Source organism: Carassius auratus, chromosome 9 (assembly GCF_003368295.1).
Source record: "Carassius auratus strain Wakin chromosome 9, ASM336829v1, whole genome shotgun sequence".
In the NCBI taxonomy this organism is placed as follows: domain Eukaryota; kingdom Metazoa; phylum Chordata; class Actinopteri; order Cypriniformes; family Cyprinidae; genus Carassius; species Carassius auratus.
This window is the reverse complement of record NC_039251.1, coordinates 27,129,797-27,157,462: the sequence shown is the minus strand read 5'-3', so window position 1 is coordinate 27,157,462 and position 27,666 is coordinate 27,129,797. Positions and strand designations below refer to the sequence as shown.

The following is a 27,666-nucleotide window of genomic DNA, read 5'->3' as shown; positions in this document are numbered from 1 at the left end:
CAGGTTGACGATTTTAGTTGCTGCACTATGTCTTCCAGAATTTTGCTATCAATTGTTTCAAAAATAGACAGTATCTTTTTGATATTTTGGCCAAATCTGTCTGACCTCTGCATTACTTGAGTATGTGCTAATTGCCTTCCTGATATTTATGATCTTCTCAGAAAAGAAAGAAGCAAACTCATTGCATTTGCTGTCTGATAGCATATCATTGGGAATCTGACTTGAGGGGTTTGTCAGTCTCTCAACAGTGGCAAAAAGAGTACGAGTGTTATTTAAGTTACTGTTTATAAGGTTTGAGAAGAAGTTCTGTCTAGCTGTGGCATTAAAAGCATGAAGGATGTCTTTATAGATGCTATAGTGAATTTCAAGTTTCGTCTTCCTCCACATCCACAAATGTATGAGTTTAGCTTGCACATACAAGACTTTGAGTTCATTTATGATTGCTCATGTTTCATGGGACTGAAAACACTCCACGTTAAGTGCAATGCTGTACCAGGTGGGCTACAAAGCAAGTTTACTATTTACCACATATATGGAGCTGTTTATGTGATTTACACATCAAAATGTATGAGTTTACAATCATACCCAGTGGTAAAAAGGGATAAATCCGCATGTTTTCCAATTTCATTACTAGCCTCAGAGATTTAGACGTCATTATATATATAAACAGTCATTATTAATTAAAAAAATATCATATGATTATTAAAAATAGTATTTTCTTTTGGGTTACTGTCAGATAAGCTGTGATCGGTGCATGTTTAGGCTAATTGGTTGCACTAGTTTAATCTCTGTACCCTAGTTTACATCTTTAACCTGCTGTTTTTGCCTCAAAATAACACATGCACTTTCTCATAGGTATATAGTACATGAGCACAATTTGTTGCTGGAGAACAATGATTTAGATGCCAGCATGCTATTTTGGCCTTTCACAGTGCCACGTGAACCACGTTAGCCCAAAATTCATGCCAGCTCTGCCACAGGAGTGTTTGCGGAGAGCATCAGACAAGGAGGTGTCTGTTGACTTCATTAGGAAGAATGTCGTGTTGTCATCACTGTTAAATATCAGATGAACAAGCTGCAGGCAGAACAAGCCACCAAAGCCTGATAATATACAGTTTATGATTAAAACAATTCAGAATTCATGTGATTCCAAGCAACAGAGAGACACAGAAACCTCGCTTCACTTTATCTGGAGAGCATTTATAAGTAGGCCCCACAGGCTTCTGTGCAATTTTTTGGAGAACAGATAACTATTGTCAGTGACAGCTTCTCTGTCCAGCGCTCTGAATGCAGTGTTTCAAATGCTGTTTGATCCCTCTATTGTTCAATTGACCAGTAGGGGTGGGTTCATGCACGTTTCGCATGGAGGTCCATACTGCATGCACATAAACTCAGGACCTGTGGGTGTCCTTTTCTGGCTTTTAAGCAGTAATACTTTTGTATATTGTCATGTGTCTGTGTGGGGGATTTCAGATAAGATTTTAATTGCCGTGACATCATCTCCCTTTATCTGCACTAAAATCACTGACAAAGCACTGTGCCTGGCACTCCAGCATGATTCAAGGAAGAACAACATGATAAAACGTGATAAACACGAGGACAGATAAACAGATGTAATTTCTTCCTCTGAGTCGGTCTATACTTTGCCTGTTGGGTCTGGTCTTGATTGTAATAATTGCTGGCTCCACCCATTGTTTTTCAGCATAGAGAGTTTGTTTACAGTGTTGATGGTTTAACACATGTAACTTGAACACATGATCCACATGGTGAGTGTGTAGTAACATTACGCTAAAATACCATAATTTTCTCACAAACATTGGATTTGAACTAGATTTTTACAACATGTAAGTGCTTGACCATACCAAAAAAGTTTTTCTAGGTCATGTCTTCTTACTGGCCAGGTCAAAAGAGTCCATTTCGAGTACATCCCAGGCTTATTAGAAAAACGTGCCTGTGGCAACATTTATCCAAAATGTATCTAAAATAGGTGCTGTTAGAAATGCATTCAGTTTATAACTGAAACAAATGAACATGAATCATGCAGTATTTTATTAAAGTTTGATATTAAGTCAAATCAGCCATATTCTGGAATGTTTTGAGGGGGCTGAAACTAAAATAAGAGTTGACCCTTCCCTGTGAACTATTTTGTTTTATGCATCTGATAAAAATCCTCTTTTTTTAAAACTGAAACAACATTGTCTTATCACCCACTGTTCCATGTAGCTTTAGCTTTATTTGTCATTTTCTATTAAATGCACCTTTTAATCTGCTGGAAATAAACTTCTGGTGACTTCTGACACCCGCTCTGTTTTGCACTTTTGAGGATGTAGTGGAAGCAACCTCTGAACTCAGAAGCTGGAATTTTGAACCAGTTGGAAACGTACCAGACTGAAACGAGACACAGATGTTATTTTAATTATCAAACCTGAAGCCCGTCTGACATCCAGCCCTAAATATAGAGCAGAACAACTGCTTCTCCTCCAAAAAACATAATGACCTGATGTTCCATCCCAGTCCTTCCTGATCTGTTCAGGACATCAAGTATAGAGATTTCCTGCCTCTAAAACAATGTAGGTTTATTGTTAGCTTATGCATGATCGGAGGGAAAGTCGTGGCATTTGACTAAGGAAGTAAAGACATTCTTAACTTCAGTTCTCTGTTGTGCCCTACCTGTGGAAAAAGAGAATAGGATATTTTTGGTGATTCCCATTCCTGAGTTAACAAGGTCAAGATATTTCTCTTCAAAAAGTGAGTTACTGTAGTACATGAAGAGGGTAGCACTTTATTTTACAGTCCTGTTCCTTATGTACATACTATGTACTTATTATAGTTATTTCAATAACTATGTAATAACTAGGTACTAACCTTGAACCTACCCCTAAACCTAACCCTACCCCATGTAGTTACCTTGTATTACCAGAACTTTCTTAGATAAATACACTGTATGTACACTATAAATCCATGTTAGTACACATACTGTAAAATAAAGTGCATGTTTGTGAATGTAGGCATTGCAATCTTACACTGAACACAGCTATTGAACTTTATAAAAGTACAAGCTACTCCAGTGTATTAAGAAGCATTTATTCTTAATATGTATTTTTTTATGCATTACCTTACATTATGAGTTTAAACACAATTAAATATTTTAAATTATTGACAGCTCTTCTCCAATCCTGTACTTTAGATGGCCGCCTTATTCGGTGAAGAAAACAGCCAGATGCCCTGCTAAATCTTCTCACCCCTGTTTAGGAACACGATTCTATTTAGAGCAGCTCTACAAGGTTTATAACAGCCAGATTAAACACAGAAGCCTGTCTCTGAATGCATGTCTTTTCTTAGCTTTGTTCTCCCTGTCCATACCTTTCTCTCTTCTCACTCTTCAGGCATTTACTCCCGTTTTTAGAGTCTGACCTGTGATCTTGCTCCAGTGGGATCTCGCTGTGAGTTTTCTCAGAATCTTGCACTTTCCCACAGGAACAAGGAAAATATTTAGTACAGTAAATGAGATCACATTTACTACCCTCTCTTTGAATCGTAGCAAAATATGGAGCACCTCCAAACATCCATATGCCTTCGATTATTGCATTAGCAGGAATTATCGTTATCATATGCATGTCGTTTCATTATAAAATGAGGTCATGTCTAATTTATCTCATTGATGTTTATGACAAACAAAGTGTCAGTTAATAGAAGGGGGTTTTGAGTAGTATTCATACTTGGAGAAAGGACATGTTGAGCTGTTTTGGAGTTTTCTCCCACTGTTTGGAACAATTTCTGTTCAGTGGGTTGTAACAACAGAATATCATAGGCATGACTCCAAATTTGAGCCTACTAAAGCTCTCTCATAAACACTTAAATAAAGCAGTATCTTCAAAGATCTCACATATCCATGCAAAACATGAGATGTTTGACAAGAGTGCAACATTATGATTCTTGTGGGTTACTGAGGGATCTGATAATGATCCTATCAGTAGTGCACAAACTTTTAGGTATTCTTTGATCAAGTCAGAACATCCAGCAGGTAGAGACACAAAAAGAGTATCATTATTTGATCACCCTCACGAGTGACTTTCTTTCTTCTGTGAAACAAACTAAATTTTAAAGAACAATGGAAACCAAACAGCATTGAAGCCCACTGACTTGTATGTAAACAAAACACAGACATTTAATTTTATCTTCTTTTAATATCTTCATTCTTGAAATTCATACAGGTTTGGAATTACATGACATTTATGGGTGAACTTTTTTTGGAAATCCGCAGTTTTCCCTTTATTGGTCCTTTACAGATCGGTGGGTGAGGTCTGTCAGATTAGCATCTAAAATAAGCACCATAATAGTTTTTTGCAATCCTCGTCTTGCAATCCAGTTCAAACAAACACTTTTGTGTTTTGCAAAAATTGTAATCCAAAAAATAAAAATAAAAAAAATGTTACATATAATATGGATCTTGGATTTAAGTTTTTTTGTTTTTTTTGGTCCGTCTCCTTTTTAACAGTCTCTATTTTGCACGCAAACAGACTTCAAGGCACTTTTATTCACATCTTGCTTGGCTAATAATATGGGCTATGCATGAGTTTTAATCAGTGTGCAGAAGTCTTAAATGCTAAATCACTGGCAAATTCAACTGGCTCATTGTGCATCATGTGGTTTCAGTTAAAGCTTGACACTTCAAACAAGCAGAATCTGATTGTCTGCGTTTGCGTGCATGAGCGTGTAGCTGTATTTGCGACAGACTGCTATTACTCATTGTTGATAGCTTGTAGACAGAAGAAAATAACAATAACCATCCTCTTAAGGCAGGGAAACCCCTCCATGGCTGGAGCAATAGTGTGGGAGTTCCTTCCTTTCTGTGGACCTGGCTGGCCTCCTACACACATCGCTGGCCACACAGCAGATGAGACTGAGGAGGCGGTAAGAGGGAGTTGTGGTTCACTGAACGGTTCTACAAAGATAAAAAACAAAAAAAATTCAGCACAGGCTTATTGGAAACACATGCATCTACGTACACTTTTGCATAACATACCTATAAAAATGAACACAAGAGGCTGATAAACAAGAACAACTTTTATTTCTGTTTCACACAACAGATTATCAGTTAACAGAGACTTAATATTATTATGAATCTTTTTCCACTGACTGGAGACATAATAAATAACATGTTGCCAGATTCATGTTCATCTGTTTCAGCTGAATAGTATGTGCAAGAAGCAACAAAATATAATTTTGCAGAAATTAACCGTATTTTACCTAAAGCAACTTATTGTGCCATAAAGGTACACATTTTATTTATTTATTTTTGTGGGTCCTTGGGAGTCAAATCCATGACCTTGACATTACTAGTACCATGCTCTGCCAGTTGAACATTATTTCTTACTGACATAATAAAGACGTAATTCTCTAATAGGCATAAAAATACACACGCACATAGAATAAAATAGCTATTTTAAATTAATGTAATTATATTTGTGGTTATATTTTGGTATATAATGAGTATTGTTTTGTTTTTAATAAATTAATAATATAAAAATTGGACATAAAACAAAGAATACATGCAATGCATGAAACAGCCTTTGTAAAAATACTCTTAATAAGTAAATACATGAAATTAAATTTTGTAGAGAGCTGAAGTCTTACAAACACATAAATCCTGTAACGCTGAAGGAAGTCAACATCAGAGCTGTAAAGGCCATGGTTAAGGGTCAGTGTACTGACAGGTTAACCTGTAGATGTTGGATAAATAGATCCCAGGCTGGACGTTGCCCTTCAGAGGTCAGGCGACAGCTGAAAATCTGACTAGGCTGGAACAGGATATTGTGAGGCTGAAAGTCATGTTTTTAACAATCCTCCCCTGCATTTCCCCAGAATGTTCTTCAGAATATTCTTGACTATGAGATGGAATGTGTTGCTGATTATATGTTAATAAGCAAGATGTTTTATCTCCAGTATGAATGCTCAGACATGCAAGAATGTGATGAGAAATGGTCTACGCCTCTCAGAGATACACTTTTATTGTTTTTTTTTTTTTTGACATGGCTGTAGCCGTTGGCAGCCTTTGCAGTCTTGTCACTTTTTAGAGCACTGGATTGTGTCCTAATAGAGTCATGACAAGCTCCATTGAGTGTCCTCTTTTTGGCAAAGCTGATGGATGTGGCTTTGTCCCCATTTAGAATTAAGAGCTCTCAGATTTTCTCTTTTCTGATGGCTACATCACAATTTGCATACATAATAAAGAGCCAGTGTTGATATTGCAAATTGAAATTAAGACTAAAACTAATTAATATTATTTGGATTAATTGAAAAAATATATATATATTTTTTGAAATATTTAATGAAAAACTTTGCCTGTTGCCTGAAACTAATGAAGAAATGAATGAAATGTTGCCCTTTAAGTGAAATAAGTTCAGAATACTGCTAAAACTAACAATGAAATAAAATAAAAATGTACTACTAAAAAGAAACTACTAAAAATTAAAGCACAATTTAAACAAACTAAAAATGTCAAATATGAATAAATACTATAATAGTATAAATACTGCTAAAATAACTCTGCCCTAAATTAATATGGAGTCATGCACTGCTGGATGTGACGTGCAGGTTTAATCTGTGATCTTCAGAGTAATGGTTTGCTTCACTCAAGATGACCTACAATAAACTAATGTCACATCTAACCCTTTGGTCTGACCAGAGTCATGTGAAAACAGAAAGAAGTGAAGAAAGGTGAGCTGATATAATTACCGTTCTTGTCAGCCTTGGCCTCAAGCAATTAAAGTGTGTTTTTAATTCCACTTAGCACTGAGGAGCATGAGTGAGCCAAATGCTCAAAACTGCAGAACATCTGGAGTGTGTTAGAAAGTCAATGTTTTTGTCGTTGCCATGAATTCCTGCTGTTTTCATTACGACATATACGGTACATGCTTATGTGCAGCATAGGCATGTAACCAAAAAACACAGACTGCAGTGGCGTATGGTAATTCTGTGGGGCCCCTCCATAAAACATGAGACGGGACCCGCCCACGAGTATTGATATCATGAATGAGCTTCTTCAGTCTTCTTTCAGAATTTTTGCCATATGAACAGTTTAAATATTGCTGATGTTATTCAGTGCATATCAAATATTATTTTATCTATTCAGTTCATCTTAATGTTATTTTCAACATTTACTAATACATTTTTAAAGGCAGGGTGGGTGATTTGGTTCAAAAACCTATTTTGATATGCTGGTTGAGAGTCTCTTCACATTGTGATACCACTCACAAAGTTAAGTGGTCTATATGTATTTTATCATCTGTGAAAGGCGTAGGACCATAAAATGTTTGTTCACTCATATCCCTTGGTCCGAGGATTATGATAGGCTATCCTAACTTCCTGTCAACATATGTATTTGCATATCTTCATGAAACCTGTTCATACAGATATCATAAAGCATCATTGGATTACATCATGCTATTACAGACAGAGCCAGAATGGATGGTATTGTAATTTTAAGTGCTTTGTACTGCAATGTTTTGTCATGTTTTAAACATTAGGTAATCTGACAGTGTTGCATTCAACCTTCCACCAACAGCATCTCTTAATGTGTTATTGGAGGAGGTGTGGCTTTGGAGAGTGATTTGCATGGAGGGTTGGGATTTATGCTTTCAAAGCTAGCTTGCTATTGCTATAGCCCCTCTGAAATCACCTACCCTACCTTTAAAATCAAAAGTTATATCTGATTAGTTGCACAGTGAATTAACATGAACAAAAAATAGACAAATGTATTTTTATTCATAAACCAACATTATTATAACTGAGACTTGTCATGGCACTTGTATACTGTTGTTCTTCTCTTGTTGACCTGACTGCTTCTATTGTTCTCATTTGTAAGTCGCTTTGGATAAAAGCGTCTGCTAAATGAATAAATGTTAATGTTATATAAATATATTATATTTTATATATATATATATATATATATATATATATATATATATATATATATATATATACATATATTATTATATAAAGAAACATTATTGAATCTGTGGTTGCAGTGACCACATCAGACCACTATAACATGCAAATAAATATGTTATCATGGACACTTCTTAATAATTATATATTACAAATTATTCCAAATTTGGAATACATTTTAAGAATAGTTTTCCCATCAACTGGTAAAAATGACCATCACCGCTGTATGCTGCTTAAAAGACACGTGTGTGCTCTGATGTAAAGAAGCATGCATGAGAAGCACACGTTAGAGACGCGCTGAATGAAAGCACATTGACTTTCTGACAGCAGATGGCGCTAAACTGCAGAAAATGCACCCGTTACCCTGGAAACCCCATAAATAAAGCAAATAAAGTCTTTCCAAAAAAAAAAAAAATCTTTTTAACAAAGAAGTAGGACGATTTTGAATTTGGTAGAGAAAAGTGTTGGGCGTTTTAAGACATACCCTGTCTTGAAGTGTTGTAGACAGAGTATGCATGCGCATTGCAGAGCTAGACTAGATGAGCAAAAAGTGTATAATTTTTATTAATTCATTTTTCTAGAAAATGACTGATTGTGTCGTTATACTATAAGTTGTGACTTTTAAATTATTTGCGACTGAAGAAAGGGAGACATGAAATTCTTGGATGACATGGGGGTAAGTTATCAGGATATTTTTATTCTGAAAGTGGAGAAATTCTTTTAAAAACTTGCCGTCATGTACTGTGAATCCTACTGTAGCATGCAAAATACCTTTAAAATATTGAGCTGCGCTGCATGCAGTAGACCAATCACGACAGACTGGGTCATCAGGTCAATCACCGCAGTTTAGTGTCACAAAGGAGGAGTTTGGAAAAATGTATTGTTAAACGAATCGTTTGGGAGTCATTGAGCAAAAAATAAAAAAATAAAGGCATATTTTAAGACAATTAAAGTGTTTTTTGACCTTGCATGCATGTCAACCTGGTGTTGGGGACTCCCAAAATGAAAATATGAACCTTTCATTACACATAATAGGGGCACTTAAACATAAACTGCCAATGAAAAATTCTTCTGAACAATCATTAATCTTAGGTTATTCCAATATATAACATGTTGTTAAAATCAAAAGTTCCAACTATATCATTTAATGAGCTAAGTATTTTTTTTTTACAAAGATTAATAACTTCTGTAGCAAATGTAAATGTTTCTCATTGTGAATGTTAATGAATTAACTAAGATTAACTAATGAGATCTTATTGTAAAGTGATACCTATTGGTCTTTATAGTTCTTTTGCACTTTAATCTGTGTAAAACTTAATTTTATATATTTTTATGTATTGTTTTATTGCATAGTTATGTTTGTTATAAGAAAAAAAAAAGTATTAAACCTGTTACACTGTATTATGGCCATTTTTTTAACTAAATTTCAATATCGTGATAACGTCATAAAAGCATTAGCAATTAATCGCAACATGAAAATTTGATACCGGCATATACCTAATCTGTTAAATCTGATCATTGCTGACAACTGTATTCCGTTATTGTGGTAATTCTTTGTGATTTTGTTTAAATTATGAAGATGATACAGTAGTATGATTCATGCATCGTTCCAGTATAAACCATGTACAAAAACATACAATGGAGCATTGTCATTGTTAAATAATGAGGTCATTTCCAGTCTCCTTAGGGAGATTCCAGGCATGCGTAGGACAATGCGTGTGGACTCTCTGATGAAGGAATGCTTAGCCTATGGCCTCAGACGCTTTCAGTGGCGTGTCAATGTGTACGTGTGATAACAATGGGACACTGAATAGCTGTGTGAGTGTAAAATGTTGGCGACAGTGAGAAATGTCCTATCTGACTGCGCCGCTGTAATGCTGGGAGAGGATCACAGTGTAGATGTGCACAGATGTTAGTAAGCAGCATTAAAACAATGCCATAAATAAGGCATAGTGATTTCATCCAAAAATGGGATGATCCCAATGCTGAATCACCAGATTTCCTTCTATTCTCCTTTGCTGGAGAGACCTTTTCCTCACTGGCTGTAGTCTTGGCTGCGGTAGTAGAGCCAGATTAGAGTCTTTTGTCAAGTGCTGAGACAAATATGCTCTTGTAATGAATCAGGATTGGCCAGGAAAGTAATGTTTCCTGTTAATATAGGATGTTAGGGTCCTGCATTGAGCAAAGTGGAAGTAGTGGTAGGAAGCATCTTCTGGGCATTTATAATGCAAGCTGCTTCAGCTCCATATTGTTCCTTATCATACCATATGAGCCATAATAGACTAATGTTTCAAATATTATACTATTCATGTATGTATGTATAATAATTGTTGTTGTAGTAAAAATCCCATTAATTTTCTATATAGTGGAATTGACTTTGAATGATAACTTATAAACATTTGTAGAACGACTTATTGTGAGATACAAACTTGTTAATACGTGGTAGATATATATATATATATATATATATATATATATATATATATATATATATATATATATATATATATATATATATATATATATTTTAGCTTGCATTGTTTAAGCTTAAATTATTTTTTAATCATGTTTAGCAATGGAGCCAGTCAGAGAACAAAAACAAGCAAATTGAATAAAAAACAACTCTTTAGCATCTACCCAGTCCCATGAAGCACTGTGAATGATGTCGAGCTCACCAATATTTATGGAAATTTGCATAATTTGCGATATGTAGAATATGTTAATTCTGTATACATAATGAACATCATTAAATCAATCATTTTATTTCCATCTTATATTGAATGCAACATAAACTGCATTGGATGAAAGCATCTACCAAATTCCTGTAAGTGTAACATGTCTCACTTATCCTTTCTAAAACATTTCAAACACAGTAAAGTAAACTGTACTCATCCAGGCAGTTAGTGTTTATTTTTTATTTTTTACATAAACTATAAGTTATATGTACTTAATATAATAATAATAATAATAATAATAATAATAATAAATTATGCATTAATACATGCAAGTAAACCTAAGCCACACCCTAATTATAACCCTAACTGTATAGTAAATACATGTAGTTAATTAATATTACTCAGTACTTAAATGTGTAATTACACTGTAACATCAAGTGTAACCCTTTAAACCAATTTGTGTCAATATGAAGTTATGTGAAACTCAAATGTGAACTGGAACAAACACATATGAACTAAAAAGGACTGACACACAAACCACCCATTTTTTCTTCTTTAATTCAAAAGAAAAGAAACATCATTCCAGCCTAATCCACTTCTCATAACAGAAATGCTTGATGATCAGCTCTGTTCTTCTCCATATTAGGAGTATGGCCTAGTTTCTCACCCTCTAAACCCTGACTGTTACTTTTATGGGCAGTTTGAGTGTCTTACAGCCTCCGTTGCCACCTTAAACCTTATTTGTTGCACTTAGATTTGACTTGCTAATGACATCTTTAGCAGAGCGGTGTTTAATGTGGTAACACTATCTTAATGAGCTCCATATGGCAACTGTAATCAGAGGTCTGTTGACAGGAATGTCATGCTGTAAGCCTGATTTTGTTGCACTGTTATGGTGAGTTTGAGATAAAGACCGGACATTCTTAAATCCTTCTGAAATTGTCAGTTTATTGAACATATGAAGTTTAACAGGTTTATCGCAGTATGTCTGTCAATGTGTTTCTATCTGTAAAGAAAGGAAGCACCAATAAGCTTTACAGATACGAGCAGCAAAAGGGACTGAATGTTACATTTGGCAGGGCACCAACAGGAAAGCTTTTGTTTCAGAAAACAAAAACAACAACAATACTCTTGATTCTCTTAAGATAAACCACCCCCACCCGATTGGTCACCAAAGTAATCAGGCAATCTTCAAGAAAGTGCCCTTACATGTAAAAAAAATAAATAAATAAAAATTCTGTCTGTGACTGTCAGGCTAATGCTCTCTCATGCTTTGGCACTGTCTGCATTTCAGTTTAACATTGGTGTAAATCATGGGAACATGGTGAAAGCTCCCTCCTCACAGAGAGCCTTCCGGGAGCGAAGTGTACACTGAAAATGCAGGCAGTTAGCTCCCTAGAGAGCAGACTCTGCTTGCCTTGTTCACAAGCAGACAACACACAGACTGTATGTACTGTATCCCCATCTGTAATGTAGCATGGGCACAGAGGAACACACAACCTGAAACGCTGTCTGCTCTCTTCCAAATGTAATTTGTTATTGTATGACTTTTGCATGTTTAAGTGAGAGACAGACAACACTAAATAAGACGCACAAACAGATAGGGACTGACACACAGAATGACAGAATTGCTCACCCATTGGACTGATCACACACGTGACTCTGAGCATGGTCACGCTGAAGGCATTCCCATAGCGTTTCGATGCAGCTCGAGTTCCTGAAGGGGAACTTAACTGAATTAAATAATAAAGATTTCCAAGGCCCCCTACTGTGCCCCGGCCACTGTTTTAGGAGAGCAAGCTGATCCCAGATATATCTTTAATGAATCATGCTGTTGTGGCCTGTAGCTTTAAGGCAGTATGCAGTTATTTTGAAGAATTGTTTTTTTAAGTTTTTCCCAAGGCTAGATTCATGTGATGCTTCTTCCTAGGCACAAGATGTTTTGATAAATCATAAAATAATGTTAACTTGTTATAACTGTGTGATCCCAATTATTGCCTTAGTAAATATCATTTGCTGACCTTTCAGGTTATATCTGAGATTCATGTGTCAAGCCGCCAGATGTGATTAACAAGAAATGTTCTCTCTTTTACACAATATATATGACGTGAATTATTTTATACACTAACTGTTAGTTTTACTAGACAGCTGGCATCAGTCTTCCTTCTTTCCACTGCTGTATCCTGTCGAAGAGAAAGGCCAGTCTGACATACTGATGACACAGGGTGTTTCTCTCTCTCATTCTTACATACATTATACATTACATCTGTCTTCCAAACTGTTTAAGTGAAAGAAAGTCTGAACTGGCTTCTCAGTGCTGAAATACACATGGAGGGAAGCCAAACCGAAAGAATCCACCCAAACTGTTTGTACCTCGGGGATTTAGACATTCATTTCAAAATATGTTTGACTATTTGCAGTTTTTAATTAAAAACGTGCTGTACTTCCCACTCCTCTTTTACCTTGATCTTTTTTAAGATCTAATGATTTTAAAGTAACTCTCAGAAGATGTCTTAAGACTCTAAAGATCACGTACACATGGTGTTTTTTTTTTGTTTTTTTTTTTAGTTTAGTTTAAAATATATGAAACATCATTTATTCATCTGTTTCACCCATTCTGGCTGATTTCCGGAACGGTTAAGAACATAAACAGGGATTTAGTCTTGCTTTCCAGTACTAAAAATGTCTTTCTCAACTCTTGTGCTGTGCTGAAAACTCTTTACATAAGGTGTTTTCTCATTATGCCATCACCAAAACTTTGAGTCAACCTTTTTTTTTTTTTTTTTGCATGTTTTCTTTCAATTAGCACAGGTATTGTATTTCTTTTTGGTAGTAGTAGTCATCATTTATCTGAGAGAAAGCTCCTCTTTAATATTGGCAATATTCACTTAACATTGATATGCATAAGCTCCTGAAACCAATCAGTTTCAAAAGAAAACAATACATAAATAACTGTAAATACATAGAAACCTGTGCAAATTTAAAGTAAACATGCTGATAAAAAGATTGAAGACAACATGGTAATAATTTAGCATATGGAGAGATTTATAAGCAGTTTCTTGAAGCATTTTCTGAATGGGGACATCACAAGTGTAACAAGGTGGATGAAAAAAAATGTACAAAAAATGTAGCAAAATGTTATGGTGGGGGGTTGGGGAGGACTACCAAATAACTTACGCTTCGAACAAGAAAAAAAAAAAGAAATCTGTGAATGTCTCAGAAAAATAAACATGTTTTCCCTTTGAATTAAGTATGTTTTTCTTAAAGTGAAGTGACATACAGTCAAGTTTGGTGACCTATACTCAGAATTTGTGCTCTGCATTACCCAATTGGTAGATATGTGTTCTTGTTTTAATTTTAAACTCACTTCATTTTGATACATTTTTCAGAAAACAAGACATCATATCTCATATCCCATGTCTTTTGACTTGTCTCTTGAATCTTTAGATATTTGCACTGGAAAACAAAACAAAATGCTAAATAAGAAAATAAGTTATTTTAGCAGCACAGGTGGCTAGCGTCCCATTGATGGAGTAATTAGTCAAACATAATGCTATTTATATTTCACTGTATCTGTATTTCCCCATTGCATCCCAAACATTCACACCACATTCATGTGAACAACAATCTCAAGGGAGGCAAGAGACGAAAATCAAATGTTAGAAATGGAAACTGGCACACACAACAAAACAAGCAATTCAAACCAGTTTGTTTCCATCGATTAATCATTTGTTTCCATACATTCGTGGAAAACAAGTCAGTCCAACGTTTATTTATTATTCTCACAGAGCCTAAAAATCATGGCTCATTTAGAAGCAAATGTCTATACGTGTTTATTATACAATCTGTCGAAGCCTGAAACCAATTATTGAAGTCGTTCCATCCAAAATATTAGCAAATCAATTCTAAAAGCCAAAGAAACTACATTAGGGTTTATGAAACAGCCTCCTTTCACACGGATGGTGTCAAATATCTCGCTTTTTGTACCAGAGACCATCACAGAGACAAAGGTGAGGACAAGTTGTGTCTTTGTGTTTTCATGCCTGATTGATTTTTCTCACTTTCACGGGTTGTTTGTTCTGAGAGCAATGCAGAGACACCCTAGACAAAACCAGCAGAGGGACGGTTTATGTATCACAGCCCAAACACAAAATCTCACGATAATGCCTTTTAAAGCAACGACTCTATAAAAAGCATTACATTTTTAAAGAGTTTTATCAGCACTCTTGACTGTTTTTGCTATTATTCTGCTCATGTCATGTTTGGGTTTGTTGGGATGCAAGACTGACCCGGGAAGGAAAAACAAAAGTCCCATTTTAAAGCAGTTCTCCTGCTCTGCTGATCCAGGCTGCAGATATACTGTGGTCTGAAGCAGATGATAGCCATCGCAGGATCTCTGAGTGCTAAAGCATACATTAAAAAGATAAAGCAATGTATACACATGTACAGAGATCACACTGCTCATGCATGTCGGCAGTTGTGGGATCTGACCTCAGTCATGCGTTGGAGAAACTGGAATGTCTGATCCTCAACAGATCCGACTTTGGCCTTTAGAGATCTGCTGGTTGTAAACTCAAGTTTACATTCTTGAAACTGGTTGGACATACTGTTAAAAATCTGTTCTTTTTTGCTTGCCAAGGATACATTTACTTAATCAAAAACACAGTAAAAACAGTAATATGGTCAAAAAAGTATAATTTAAAATAACTGCTTTCTGTTTGAATATATGATGTAATATACAATGTAAATTATTCCTGTGATGCAAACCTGAATTTTCAACATAATTACTCTTCAATGTCACATGATCCTTCAGAAATCATTCTAATATTCGGATTCGCTGCACATATTTGCCTGAAATCTTTAATTAATAGAAATGGCAATATGTATCAAATGATACATTGTTATTGTCACTTTTGATTAGTTTAATGCACCCATAAATGTATTCATTTTGTAAAAAAATAAATTCTAATGACCACAAACTTTTGAATGGTGTTGTCAATTATTTTAAATATATTTAAATAAAATAAACAATTCATAAAAAAAAACATATTTAATTGTTTATATTTGTTAACAGACCATGTAAAAATGTAGAAATAGGATTGGATACAGTCAAGATGGCACATACTTAAATGACCTACTTTTAGTGTTGATGACAAAAACATAGCATTTGTGTCTCTTAAAAATTATTTAAAAAGTCCTGAAATGCCAAAGTGTTACTGGAAAGTGCCTACTTGTTTTACTTTTAGTGTTACTGAGTGACTGTTAAGAAGTAGGTCAGGACTATGTTAAAACAGGAGTGACAGTGTGTGTGTATATGTGTGTGTGTGTGTGTGGGGGGGGGGGGGGGGGGCTTCCTTACAAGACATCCAGTTCCCTTGCAGAAAAGTACTGTATACACTTTTTGTCTGTGAATTGCTGGAAGAATGTCTGTCATTGGCACTGAGATCGCATTAGGGATGTTAGATCTAACATCGTAGCCAGAGATCGTCTTGTTCACATACGGGAATGACACTCCAGGGATGGCGGGCTTTTGTAGAAATGGCCAGGGTGGGTCAGCCCGGAGGCGATATTTGAGACTGAAAACAGTGATTCTCATGGTCCTCTGCACACACATGGTGATTTAGTTAGGCCTTTAGGAGGGCTCACGGGCGGGGGCAGCGCGGTCTCAGGCCGACCCCGGCAGCTGGTGCTAGTCCTCGCCAGGCCTGCTTCTCCAGATGTGCAGACATTTGGCTGCCTGCCTCACACGTGAGCAAGAGAATGGCTGCAGTGATAGAGTGATGCGTGGATGGAAGAAAAGGGTTCCCAGGATCCAGTATCATGCTTAGACCAGCTGTCCATCCAGTGATATCTAGTAGGACTTTAGAGGCCCTTATCTGAGTCTTAACAGCAGAACAGGTCTGTTCAATTCTTGGCTTGATGCCCCTGTTTAAATTTACAGGCCCCTCTCTATGGTATCTGTCATCTTTCAGGATAGACCAAACAATCTGTATGCATGCCAACTACCTGTTTTATCTTCATGGTAAAATAAACATGTAATGTACATATGTATGGACCATATTGTGTATGGTACAGTATGAAGATTCTAATTGCTAAAATTCATGGGACCTCTCTCTTTTGGGATGAATAATTAGGGAACCATAGCTTGTCTCGCCTCACCCAAGAGATTTAAACAATAGTCCTGCTTGGAACACAAGGATGATCTATTTAATTTGCTAAAATGTGAGGGATACATGTATATGAGTATACTGAACATACTACACAGTACATACTTGTAAAACAGTTGGCTTGCCTTGACCTTCCTTTTCCATGTAACAAATGAAGCAGAAGAAATATCTGCTGTGATGTTACATTCTTTTAACTTATATCTATACAACTAACTGTAAAATATCAGGACAATTGAACTGAATCTTTAAATCTTTTCTAAATATTTTTACAGGAACCCTCCGAATGAAGGGATATACTAGAAAGAATCAGACTTTCAAGTGCTTCCCATAGAGATAATCGTTTAGGACGAAACCGATTAAGTAGAATAAATCAGACTTTCCAATGAAAAGAGAGAAGTGCGTAGAACAAAACAACTCACCAGAATGAACTGGTCTTCAAAGCGCTACATTGGAAAGAAAGCTAATAAGGTTGTTTGTTTGTTTACGTCTGCTCGTTCAGAAGAGAAGCTGCTTGCACAAATTTACAGTTTACAGTGGTTCTTGGTTGCGTCACTCACACCAGTAATCGTTGGAAAGAGTTGATTGTTCTGGAAAAGCTACACTGTTTTGAAAGCAAATGAGGTCATTTTCAGCTACTGATGTAGGCAAGTTAGTAATGTTGGAATTGTCAATTCGTTTTTTTCCCAACACTACGCGTGTGCAGGAATAAATTATCCAGACTACCGTAATGGTTAACTGCGTTATTTGCACTGGTGTTGTTGTGCATGTTGCCCCTTTAAAATCCCCCCAAAATATCAAGTGCAGTTTCATTAGGATCACCACAAAAAGAGCAACCTGGGTCTACATCTAACTGAAATGTTAACTAAATGTTTTTGCTGAGTGAGATCTATGTAGACTGGTTCTCTGTCTGTAAATAATGTATATGGTATGTGGATTTTTAGGCAAAAATATCTTACATATCTTATTTAATGAAACCTTTTACTGTGAGAGTCACAAATTTAAGCTCTAACTATCTTATTTAAATTTTTTTAAGTATACATCATAAATCGTTCATATATGCAAACTGTTAATAATTTGTCATGTTAATTTCTTATCATAAGTATATTACACCGGTTTTGTCTTATTGGTCTGATGTCACCCGTACATCACCCATAATGTGGTCCAAAGCTCTCGTCCTGTTTTTGAAAAACGTGTACTCTTGTGAACCTTTTTCTGATGCCAATATTATGTGTTTACCGCCTCCTAGTGGTTGAGTGCGGAACTTCACAGTGACTTTCTGCTTGCAGGGTGGATGCTCAGGGTCTTCATGTGGTGGATGTGACTGCAGTGGTGTTAAAGGAGCGAAGGTGAGTATTTTTTGCTCTGATTGCTGTTGGGGTTGGGTTTGGGTTGTGATGGGAAATATTAGAATTGGGATCGAGTGGGTTTTTCCTAATGTCAGAGCACCAATCTTACCTAGAAGGATCTATTGCGCCATCTAGTGGTTTGGTTCTGTTAACAGCACATGCTCTGTCCTATAAGATCATCAGTGAATTTCTATGGGGATGCATATGGAATTTACTATGTGAAAAAATGCAGCTAAATAAAGAAAACGTGTATAACACTAATTTATTTTCATTCATCCTCTTTTGTTCATCCTTATTAGGGTGAGGTTGGGCTCCCTGGTATGATGGGGCTTGTGGGATTTCCTGGATTACCAGGGCCTGAGGGCCCCTCAGGGCCAATGGGACTAAAGGTAAAGTATTATACTGATTTTGAAGTCATTTTAAAAGACAATTGGCTATCCAAAATGTCACATTTTGAGTCTGTGTGTGTGTGTGTGTGTGTGTGTGTGTGTCTCCTACATAATGGAAAAATTAAAACTCCTCACCTCACACAGTATGTGTGGAACCAGCTATTGTATTTCATTTTTTTAGAAGGACACATTAGTCCAGCTAAGTACAAAACATTACCCGAAGAAGTGACTTCATAAACTACAATGAAGAAACGATGAACAACACTTATCTTGAACATTTGTAAACAAAAGTTAAGCATTTAGTACATTTATAACAAATAACAAGTTAATAAATGGTAAGCCTTGTCGTGAAACAGGCTGATGGGTCATTTAAGCAAACTGATGATATTCAAAGCATTAAACTACTTGGCTCAAGATAGTTGGTTCATGTTGCATTTGCAGCCAATTGGTTTACTGCTTTACATTTAAATAGTTGGTTAGCATTCACTAGAGCAGTTCCTCTGAAACCCTCCACCTTCCCCAGCTCCACTTGTATAGATCTGCTAAGGGTTATTCTATACGCTACTTGTGCAGCTGCAGTATGTCTGAAATACTCTCAGCACCATATTGCCAGCAAGTTCCTGTACTTGCTTTGCAGCAGCAGCAGCAATAATCTACAACTACAGCAAAAACCAACAGCGGCAGCCATGGCCATCCTGCGGAGGGGGTTGCAACAGGGCCCCGTGCATGAGGGTACCAACCATTATACAAATGGTGACAAACACTGTGCTGTTATAGCTATACATAACCCTATATTTATGTACAGTTATAACAGCACAGTGACTGACTAAGTAATGACCTAGTAGTTAGCAAATGCAATTGAGCAAAAGCAAACATGAATTCAGTGTTCTTTCAATATGTTTTTCTGTGTTCCCCCAGGGAGATTCAGGGCAGCCAGGAGCTCCAGGACTTAAAGGAAACAGAGTAAGTGTCCATAAATGCTAAATAAATATCTTATGTTACAATATAGTCATATTTTTAAGGCAGCTAAATAAAAAAATAATTAATTTTACTTAAAAGCAACACTATAACACTGTATACTGTATACAGTTAACTGTTACAACATTATTCATCATAGAGATTTTTCTTCTTGTAGGGCCCACCTGGTGTGGCTGGTTTCCCAGGACATCCAGGTATTCCAGTAAGTAGAATTTATTTTCAAAGAAAATTGATCATCATTAATACATTTTAGGAAAAACATAAACTTTCTCTATCTTTGTATGTTTCTGCTATTGCTTTTATTTTCTGCAGGGTCTTCCGGGTCTAGAAGGTGCACCAGGACCTCAAGGGATCCCAGGCTGCAATGGAACAAAGGTACACCCTGTTTGTTGTTTTTTTAATGAATTTTTTGATCCTTAAAAGGCAACTTGACCCTATTGGGATGTGCCTCTACTTCAACAGTCTTAAATTACTCAGAATATCCTGAGTGGGGTTGAATAGAGGATTTCTTAATTTGTGTTTTGCAGGGGGAGCGTGGTTTTGACGGAGTTCCAGGGTTTCCGGGAGTGGAGGGACCACCGGTACGAGCAGTTTTATGTCATGTGTAACATCATGTTTTAGAAATCACTGTATGCTTTTAATCCAGTCCTACAAAAGATTCTCAGTTTAACAAATATTGTTCTGAATCTTTCACAGGGTATTCCAGGTTTGAAGGGAGTAAAGGTATGGAACACATTCAAACTTAGTTTTGCAATAAGTCATGAATGGCCATATGTTACAGTGATTTTCCCACAAGTATGGTGTCTTCTTAAAACAATTCACCATTGGCTTTTAATTACACTTGGCAGTCTATGAAGCAGAAACACATGATTTTTTTGAAAATGTTGTAGTGAAGTTTGTGTGCGCTCATATTTTCCTCTCATAGGGAGATCCAGGTGGTGTTATCGGAGTACCCATCCCTCAGAAAGGAGACAGGGGCTTGCCAGGACAATCTGGTTCACCAGTAAGGATTTTAATGCACCTCTTTGTGTTAATGTTGAAAATATGCATTTACTATTTAAACCTTCTTATCTTGTCTTTATATGTTAACATCTTTCATTCTATTGTTTCCAAACTCTTATTCTCTAAAATCTTATTCTCTCATTTTTTTAGGGACTAAAAGGTAATCCCGGACAACAAGGGCCATTCGGCCCACCTGGACCAATGGGACCTCCTGTAAGTCTGATGTTAAAATATCTAAAACAAAGTGTAGCCTATAGCACAACTAACCAACACCGGTGAACTTGCTCCTGAATCTCACACCATGCAATTTTTCTTTGAAGGGACTGCCTGGTGAACATGGCCAAAAAGGAGAGCCGGTAACTGTTCCACTCATCTGAAATATTTTGAAAATCTGATAACATCTGGGTCTAGGCGTAGTAAAATGACCAGACTCTGTCTTAACTGTCCTTTTTGTAGGGTGACAAGCTGACGTTTGAGGGTGAGAAAGGACAAAAGGTGAGGAACCAAGGGTTAAAAAATAAAAAAATAAAAAAACATCTGGAATAAGAACCTACAGCAGCCAGGCAAACATAAAGTAATAAACTATATCTAAGTACTTCCTGCTATTGAACATGTCTAGAAGCTGACAATATGATACAAACAATAAGAATAAGGATCAAAGGTTTAGGTTTAGCCTCACTAATTATAAAAACATTCTTTTTCTTTTTTTTTTTTCCAGGGAGAAAAAGGTTTAACCGGTCCTCCCGGTCCACCAGGGACATCAGAGGGACATGAAGGCCCTGGCACAACAATTTATGTTCCTGGACCACCGGTATGGTATCATCAGTACTTGTATGTGTGTTTTAAATGTCCAGATATGTGAGGGCTACATTTCTTTTATCTAAGTCACATTGTTCAGTGTCCATGTGTCTTGCATATTTTCTAGGGTGAAACAGGCTCTCAAGGAGAGAAAGGCGATATGGTAAGTGGCAGGACAAAATTGTGGACTCAAAATATAAATAGAACCACATTGTACAGAATAGGTACAGATAGGTGCGACTTATACTTAGGTGTGACTTATAGTCTGAAAAATATGGGATACATTTTGTATATATTAAAATATATTATAACATCATACAAGTCTGTAATAACTACTACTACTACTACTACTATTAATAATGATAATATAGTCTGACCTGCCAACAACATATAACCTTTGTTTGAATCTTTGACTTTCTGATTTTGGCTAATAATAGCTGCTTTGAAACTATATGTAAAAAGTGGATAGCAAAAATAATTAATTTTGCCTTTGCACTCATTTCCAAGGGTATTTGTTCACCATATCAATATGGAATCAAAGGTGAACCAGGACCACCAGGGCCAATCGTAAGTGAGCTCCACAAGTTTGCATAAAACCTGATGATCATCTTCATAGAGCATCTTTAACCTCTGTACAACGAGCCACATTATCAATGTCACTCATTCACTTTGTGCACTATTTCAAGGTTAATAATCTTTGTTCATTTAAGCCATAAAGTGTCTTTTAGTACATCTTGTTTTTTATCAGTAACGATTGTTGACCTACTATCTCATCATATGATAGTATTTATATTATGTGAAATCAGAACTTCACTTTATGTTTTCAAAGGGCAAACCAGGGAAAGATGGACAGAATGGAGAGAAGGTATGGTGATCTTGGATAGTGACTTCCGATCTCATCAGCAATGTGATTTTGTTCAGTTTTGATGTAGTTAGTCATACTCTCTTAATTTGACTAATACTTTAATCAGATTCTTTTTGAATCTCTTTGATTGTGATAGGGGGATCGGGGCTTCCCTGGTACTCCTGGACATGGTGGCTTTAAGGTATGTAACTACTTCTTGAAGGGTCATGATGTGCCTCTAGACATAATTATTATATATATTTTTCATTTATTTCTATTATGACGTTTGTTCATGTTAGGGCGACAAAGGAGAAAGAGGACCACCAGGATATGTAAGTTGTTATCCAGCTCCAGATAATGCCTGCTGTATTGAAACTCTACTGAAGACTATCAAAGCCACACACTACTTCCGCACCTGATTCACTTAGAACAATCTTATGGACTGGTAATGGGTAATTATAATATTTACTTACAGGGTGGTGGTCTTCCTGGCCTTCCTGGCCCTCCTGGCCCCCCTGGAGCAGAAGGAGAGACAGGTGATGTCTGAATAATGTCTTGTCAGTATCCGGCTGCCCTTCAAATTCTGCGGTGCCTTTATTTGTTCATCTGTTTTCTTCATTAATCAGGTAATCCAGGAGAACGTGGAAATCCTGGTCCCCCAGGTGAGAAAAGCACACTCTGATTAACTGCTAGAATTAGGTCGGTATAATATTGTAGTTTACAAAAATGATCCTTTTTCTTCATGATCATGGTTTACTTGCAGGCCGGTATATTTCCGGTTCTCCTGGACTTCCTGGCCGTCCTGGAGAGATTGGCCAGAAGGGAGACAAAGGAGATGATGGACTGTCTCTTGAAGGTCCAAAAGGAGCTGATGGACAACCTGGCCCCCCTGGAAAACCAGGACCGCTCAGTAAGAACCTTTTAAACAAAAATAACTTTTTTTGTCATGCTGTATTATCATTCCACACAAAAAATGTCACTGGCGTGGTTATTTCTATTTTAGATGAAGACTGTGACATTGAAAAAGGAGCTCAAGGCCCTCCTGGACCTCTTGGGTTGCAAGGAGAGATAGGACAGAAAGGTGAGGAGGTCATTCAATCATCCATTAGTTTACTCTAGTTTTGGTTTAATCAAAATTTACGTTTTTCTGCTCTTTCAGGTGTTAAAGGTGACACATGCACTGAGTGCACTGTTTCTGGGCAACCTGGTTTGCCTGGTCCTCCAGGGCCAAAGGGTCAGCAAGGTGAGAAGCAATGAACAAGGCTTTGTTTTGGTATGTTTGTTCTTTCTGAGATTATGCATCACGCTGGATGTTTTCATTTTAGGTTATCCTGGACAAGCAGGGAGTAAAGGAGAGAAGGGTGTGACAGGACCACCTGGGCCTGATGGAGTTCCTGTATGTAGATTTCCCATCCTAATTAAACATTTATCACTTAGTATTGCAGGGTTTTTTTGTGACACCTTGGATACATATGCATCAGTAATGCACTGTACTCACCAGGAGTGCTGCCATGATTTCTGGACCCCATGGAGAGCATATTGACCTTGGTAGAAATCATTTTCGGGCCCCATCTAACTTGTCAGGCCCTTGAAATCGTCCTAATCTTCCACTCCATTACGGCACCTTTGGTGACCACTGTAAATGTGGATGTAAACACTACAGAATCCTGTCAATATAAATTTGACAATTTCTTTTTGCTTTTCCTTCATCTTTAGGGTCAAAATGGCTCTCCAGGTTTAATGGGTGCTCCTGGTGCTCACGGTGAGCCTGGTGATGTCTATGTGGCTCCAGGGCTGAAAGGAGATAAGGGTTTACCTGGTACTACTGGAGACAGAGGGTTTCCAGGTGTTGATGGGTTACCAGGAAAAGATGGCCGGCCAGGGCAACCTGGACCAAAGGGAGAGCCTGTGAGTACAGAGTCTGAAAGATCCAACAAAACAGTCTTGACAAATTGTCACCTCAGTATTATAAGGTTCTCTCAGACATTTTTTTTTTTTTTTTTGTCAAAATTGAGTTATTCACATATTCATATTCTGGTAAAACGTATTAACATTATGTGATATTTCGTTTTTAAGTTGTGTAAATTGTGGGACTTTTACATTTTATCTACATAGTCAAACTCTAACTTGGTTCTATAAGGTTTTACCTATGTGAGCCAATCAGCACTTTAAATGAACACACAAGGACCAATCAGGATCAGCTTTCTTTCTCATGTCGCCAGACAGTGCCACGATTGCAGAAGAGAGCGCAGAAAAATGCAAAATCAGTGAAGAGAGGACTAAATAATTTAACACAATGCAATGTTTATTAGAAACCTCATGACTGACTATTTTATTTATGATCTTGTCAATGACAGCAGCCCATATTCCAAGGAATTAGAGTCTTTTTGTGTGTTTTGCTGTAGCTATTGATGAATTATTTTCAGTTAGACACCACACTAGCCAGCAGTGTTATTAAAGGGATCGTTCACCCAAAAATCTAAATTATGTCATTAATAACTCACCCTCATGTCATTCCAAACCCGTGAGACCTCCGTTTATCTTCGGAACACAGTTTAAGATATTTTAGATTTAGTCCGAGAGCTCTCAGTCCCTCCATTGAAGCTGTGTGTACGGTATACTGTCCATGTCCAGAAAGGTAAGAAAAACATCATCAAAGTAGTCCATGTGACATCAGAGGGTCAGTTAGAATTTTTGAAGCATCGAAAATACATTGTGGTCCAAAAATAACAAAAACTACGACTTTATTCATCATCATCTTCTCTTCTGTGTCTGTTGTGAGAGAGAGTTCAAAACAAAACAGTTTGTGATATCCGGTTCACGAATGAATCATTCGATGAAACCGGACCTTTTTGAACCAATTCACCAAATCGAACTGAATCGTTTTAAACAGTTCACATCTCCAATACGCATTAATCCAAAAATCACTTAAGCTGTTAACTTTTTTAATGTGGCTGACACGCTCAACGTAATGGCGTCATTGGCGATAATTGCCCTAGATGCAAGCCTTCGGTTTACCTGGGCTCATAACATTAGCACAGAATCAGTTCGGAATCACATATGCGCAGTATCATCGGCTCCTCGGTTCACGAATCGAACGCGTCTGACATAAACGGTTCTTGACTCGATAATTTGTCAGTCTATTGTCCGTTATCTGGCTCGGCTCGCTGTTCATCTTCAGTTCTCTCTGCACAGCAGTTCAGTCAGTGTACTGTTTGAGTACATTAATTACTCTGGGAATTTGGTTTGTTTTAACTCAGAGGGAGTGTCAGCCACATTAAAAAAGTTAACAGTTTAAGTCATTTGTGGATTAATGCGTATTGGAGACGCAAACCGTTTCAACCGGATATCACAAAACTGCTTTGGTTTGAACTCTCTCACAACAGACATGAAAGAGAAGACAATGCTGAATAAATTCGTAGTTTTTGCTATTTTTGGACCAAAATGTATTTTCGATGCTGACTAACTGACCCTCTGATGTCACATGGACTACTTTGATGATGTTTTTCTTACCTTTCTGGACATGGACAGTATACCGTGCACACAGCTTCAATGAAGGGACTGAGAGCTCTCGGACTAAATCTAAAATATCTTAAACTGTGTTCCGAAGATAAACGGAGGTCTCACGGGTTTGGAACGACATGAGGGTGAGTTATTAATGACATAATTTAGTTTTTTGGGTGAACTATCCCTTTAAGAGGATAGGTCCAGGTTTTGTAGTCTATTTGCTTTATTTCAGTATGTCATTGTCATACGAGGGAAAGTTATGTATATGTTTTAACCTTGAACCATCCTGTGTACTTGCACTGAGGTATATGTACTATGTAGCAATAAACTCCACGCTATGGCAAACTGGATTAAAGTGTATACTTCACTATGTGCGATGAAGTTACATTTTACATTGTTGGTATACACTGAGTTGTTGCATAGTTAAAGTAATTTTAACATTTTAAATGTGAAAGATTTTGATTATATATATAATGTCAGTGAAATTTTTTTCTATATTTATTAAACTTTGTTAGACATCTTTGCTGAAGCAAAGTTTATCTGTTCGTCAGTTTTTTAGTCTTAAATTTATTTTAGACATACAGCAGCTACTGTAATACATCCGACCAGGACTTTATTCTACAGAAAGTGGGACAGGTTAAATGGCTTTATCTCTAGACATCAGTATGGCTGAAATAACATGCTAATGTTTATTGTTGTAAAGTCCCAATCAGTTAAATTGTTGACTTTTTGACTTTTAAGGCTTAATTTTGTAAATTCTAAACTAAAGGAAACTTAAACTTAAATGGTTCCTGCAATAACGTGTTAAATTACCCACCATATTGCCTGCCTTCACTGGACAAAATATTTAGCATTGCCTTGTTTATGCTTAACAGGAACAAGATAAAATATGAAATACATTTCATAAAAAAAAATTAAACTTAACTTTCTCTTGTTATATAACTAATTTTATGTTTTAAAACAAATTATAAGCAAACCGTTTGTTTCTTATTTCCCTAATTCCATAATATTATTTTTTTTTAATTAGAAGGTTCTGTCTGCAATTGACCCACTCCAGAAATACACATTTACAGATTTGAAAGGATTTTGATAGTATACATTTAGAATACATTTTAGGGATCATGTTTTAAATAAACGTGTTCCCCATATAAGTTTTGTTATATAGAATGCAAAAACTTTGAAGCTCAGTATCTCAAAATTGCTCAGAATGCAGATAGAACCTTATCTTTCCAAGGTGACAAATCAGCTGTATCCACTTTTACATCTAATTTACAGTGATCTGAATCCCTGAGTCTATGCTGCAGTGTTTTATTAACCATGGAGTATTTGCTTTTTTCTGGGATTAGGCTAGATTTGGTATTAAGGGTGATCGTGGCCTGGATGGAGATCGTGGACTTCCTGGTCCTCCGGGTGAGAGAGGTCCCCCAGGTGCTTCAGGCATAGGTCAGCCAGGTGAACCTGGTGAAAAAGGCTCAGCAGGTTTCCCTGGTGCACCAGGAAAGCCAGGGTTACCAGGTCAGTGATTTAGACTAAAAATTTGCTTATCCACTGGTTGTCATTGTTCTGCTCCTTAAAACAATCACAATCTCAAATATCTTTGTAGGACCTAAAGGTGATGCTGGTAAAATTATACGTTTACCTGGACCTCAGGGTGCCCCAGGACCTCGTGGAGAGACTGGCAGACCTGGACTTCAAGGTAAATTCAGGTTATACCAATGTATTCCAGCTCAAAAATTGACTGTGCTGTGATGCAGAGCTGGTTGTACTGACGACTCTTTCACTTTATCACTCAGGTGACATAGGTTTCCCAGGTGACCGTGGACATCAAGGAATCCCGGGAGACAAAGGTGACCCTGGACAGTCAGGAATGGGCCCTCCTGGGCCCCCAGGACCAAAAGGCAAGTGCCGTATATATTGTCTATAAGTGTCAACTTTAGTTTTAAGGTGAAATGCACTAATACTCTGCACATTTATCTATTAAACCTAAGATTTCATAATTGATAAAACAGC

The 27,666-nt window shown here is 36.8% G+C and overlaps 1 protein-coding gene across 1 annotated transcript in view; it reads left to right on the top strand.

Moving 5' to 3' along the window:
* LOC113108924 (collagen alpha-1(IV) chain-like) overlaps positions 1-27,666 on the top strand; it is a 55,726-nt gene that overhangs the window by 9,937 nt on the left and 18,123 nt on the right. The window contains exons 2-28 of the mRNA XM_026272348.1: positions 18,079-18,138; positions 18,438-18,527; positions 19,446-19,490; positions 19,663-19,707; positions 19,818-19,880; positions 20,033-20,086; positions 20,202-20,228; positions 20,431-20,508; positions 20,658-20,720; positions 20,828-20,863; positions 20,964-21,002; positions 21,226-21,318; positions 21,433-21,468; positions 21,813-21,872; positions 22,135-22,170; positions 22,307-22,351; positions 22,449-22,481; positions 22,625-22,685; positions 22,776-22,811; positions 22,913-23,059; positions 23,153-23,230; positions 23,309-23,392; positions 23,475-23,545; positions 23,866-24,057; positions 27,003-27,171; positions 27,260-27,352; positions 27,450-27,554. Of these exons, the coding sequence (XP_026128133.1) occupies positions 18,079-18,138; positions 18,438-18,527; positions 19,446-19,490; positions 19,663-19,707; positions 19,818-19,880; positions 20,033-20,086; positions 20,202-20,228; positions 20,431-20,508; positions 20,658-20,720; positions 20,828-20,863; positions 20,964-21,002; positions 21,226-21,318; positions 21,433-21,468; positions 21,813-21,872; positions 22,135-22,170; positions 22,307-22,351; positions 22,449-22,481; positions 22,625-22,685; positions 22,776-22,811; positions 22,913-23,059; positions 23,153-23,230; positions 23,309-23,392; positions 23,475-23,545; positions 23,866-24,057; positions 27,003-27,171; positions 27,260-27,352; positions 27,450-27,554 (1,939 nt within the window). The remainder of the gene's footprint in view (positions 1-18,078; positions 18,139-18,437; positions 18,528-19,445; positions 19,491-19,662; positions 19,708-19,817; positions 19,881-20,032; positions 20,087-20,201; positions 20,229-20,430; positions 20,509-20,657; positions 20,721-20,827; positions 20,864-20,963; positions 21,003-21,225; positions 21,319-21,432; positions 21,469-21,812; positions 21,873-22,134; positions 22,171-22,306; positions 22,352-22,448; positions 22,482-22,624; positions 22,686-22,775; positions 22,812-22,912; positions 23,060-23,152; positions 23,231-23,308; positions 23,393-23,474; positions 23,546-23,865; positions 24,058-27,002; positions 27,172-27,259; positions 27,353-27,449; positions 27,555-27,666) is intronic.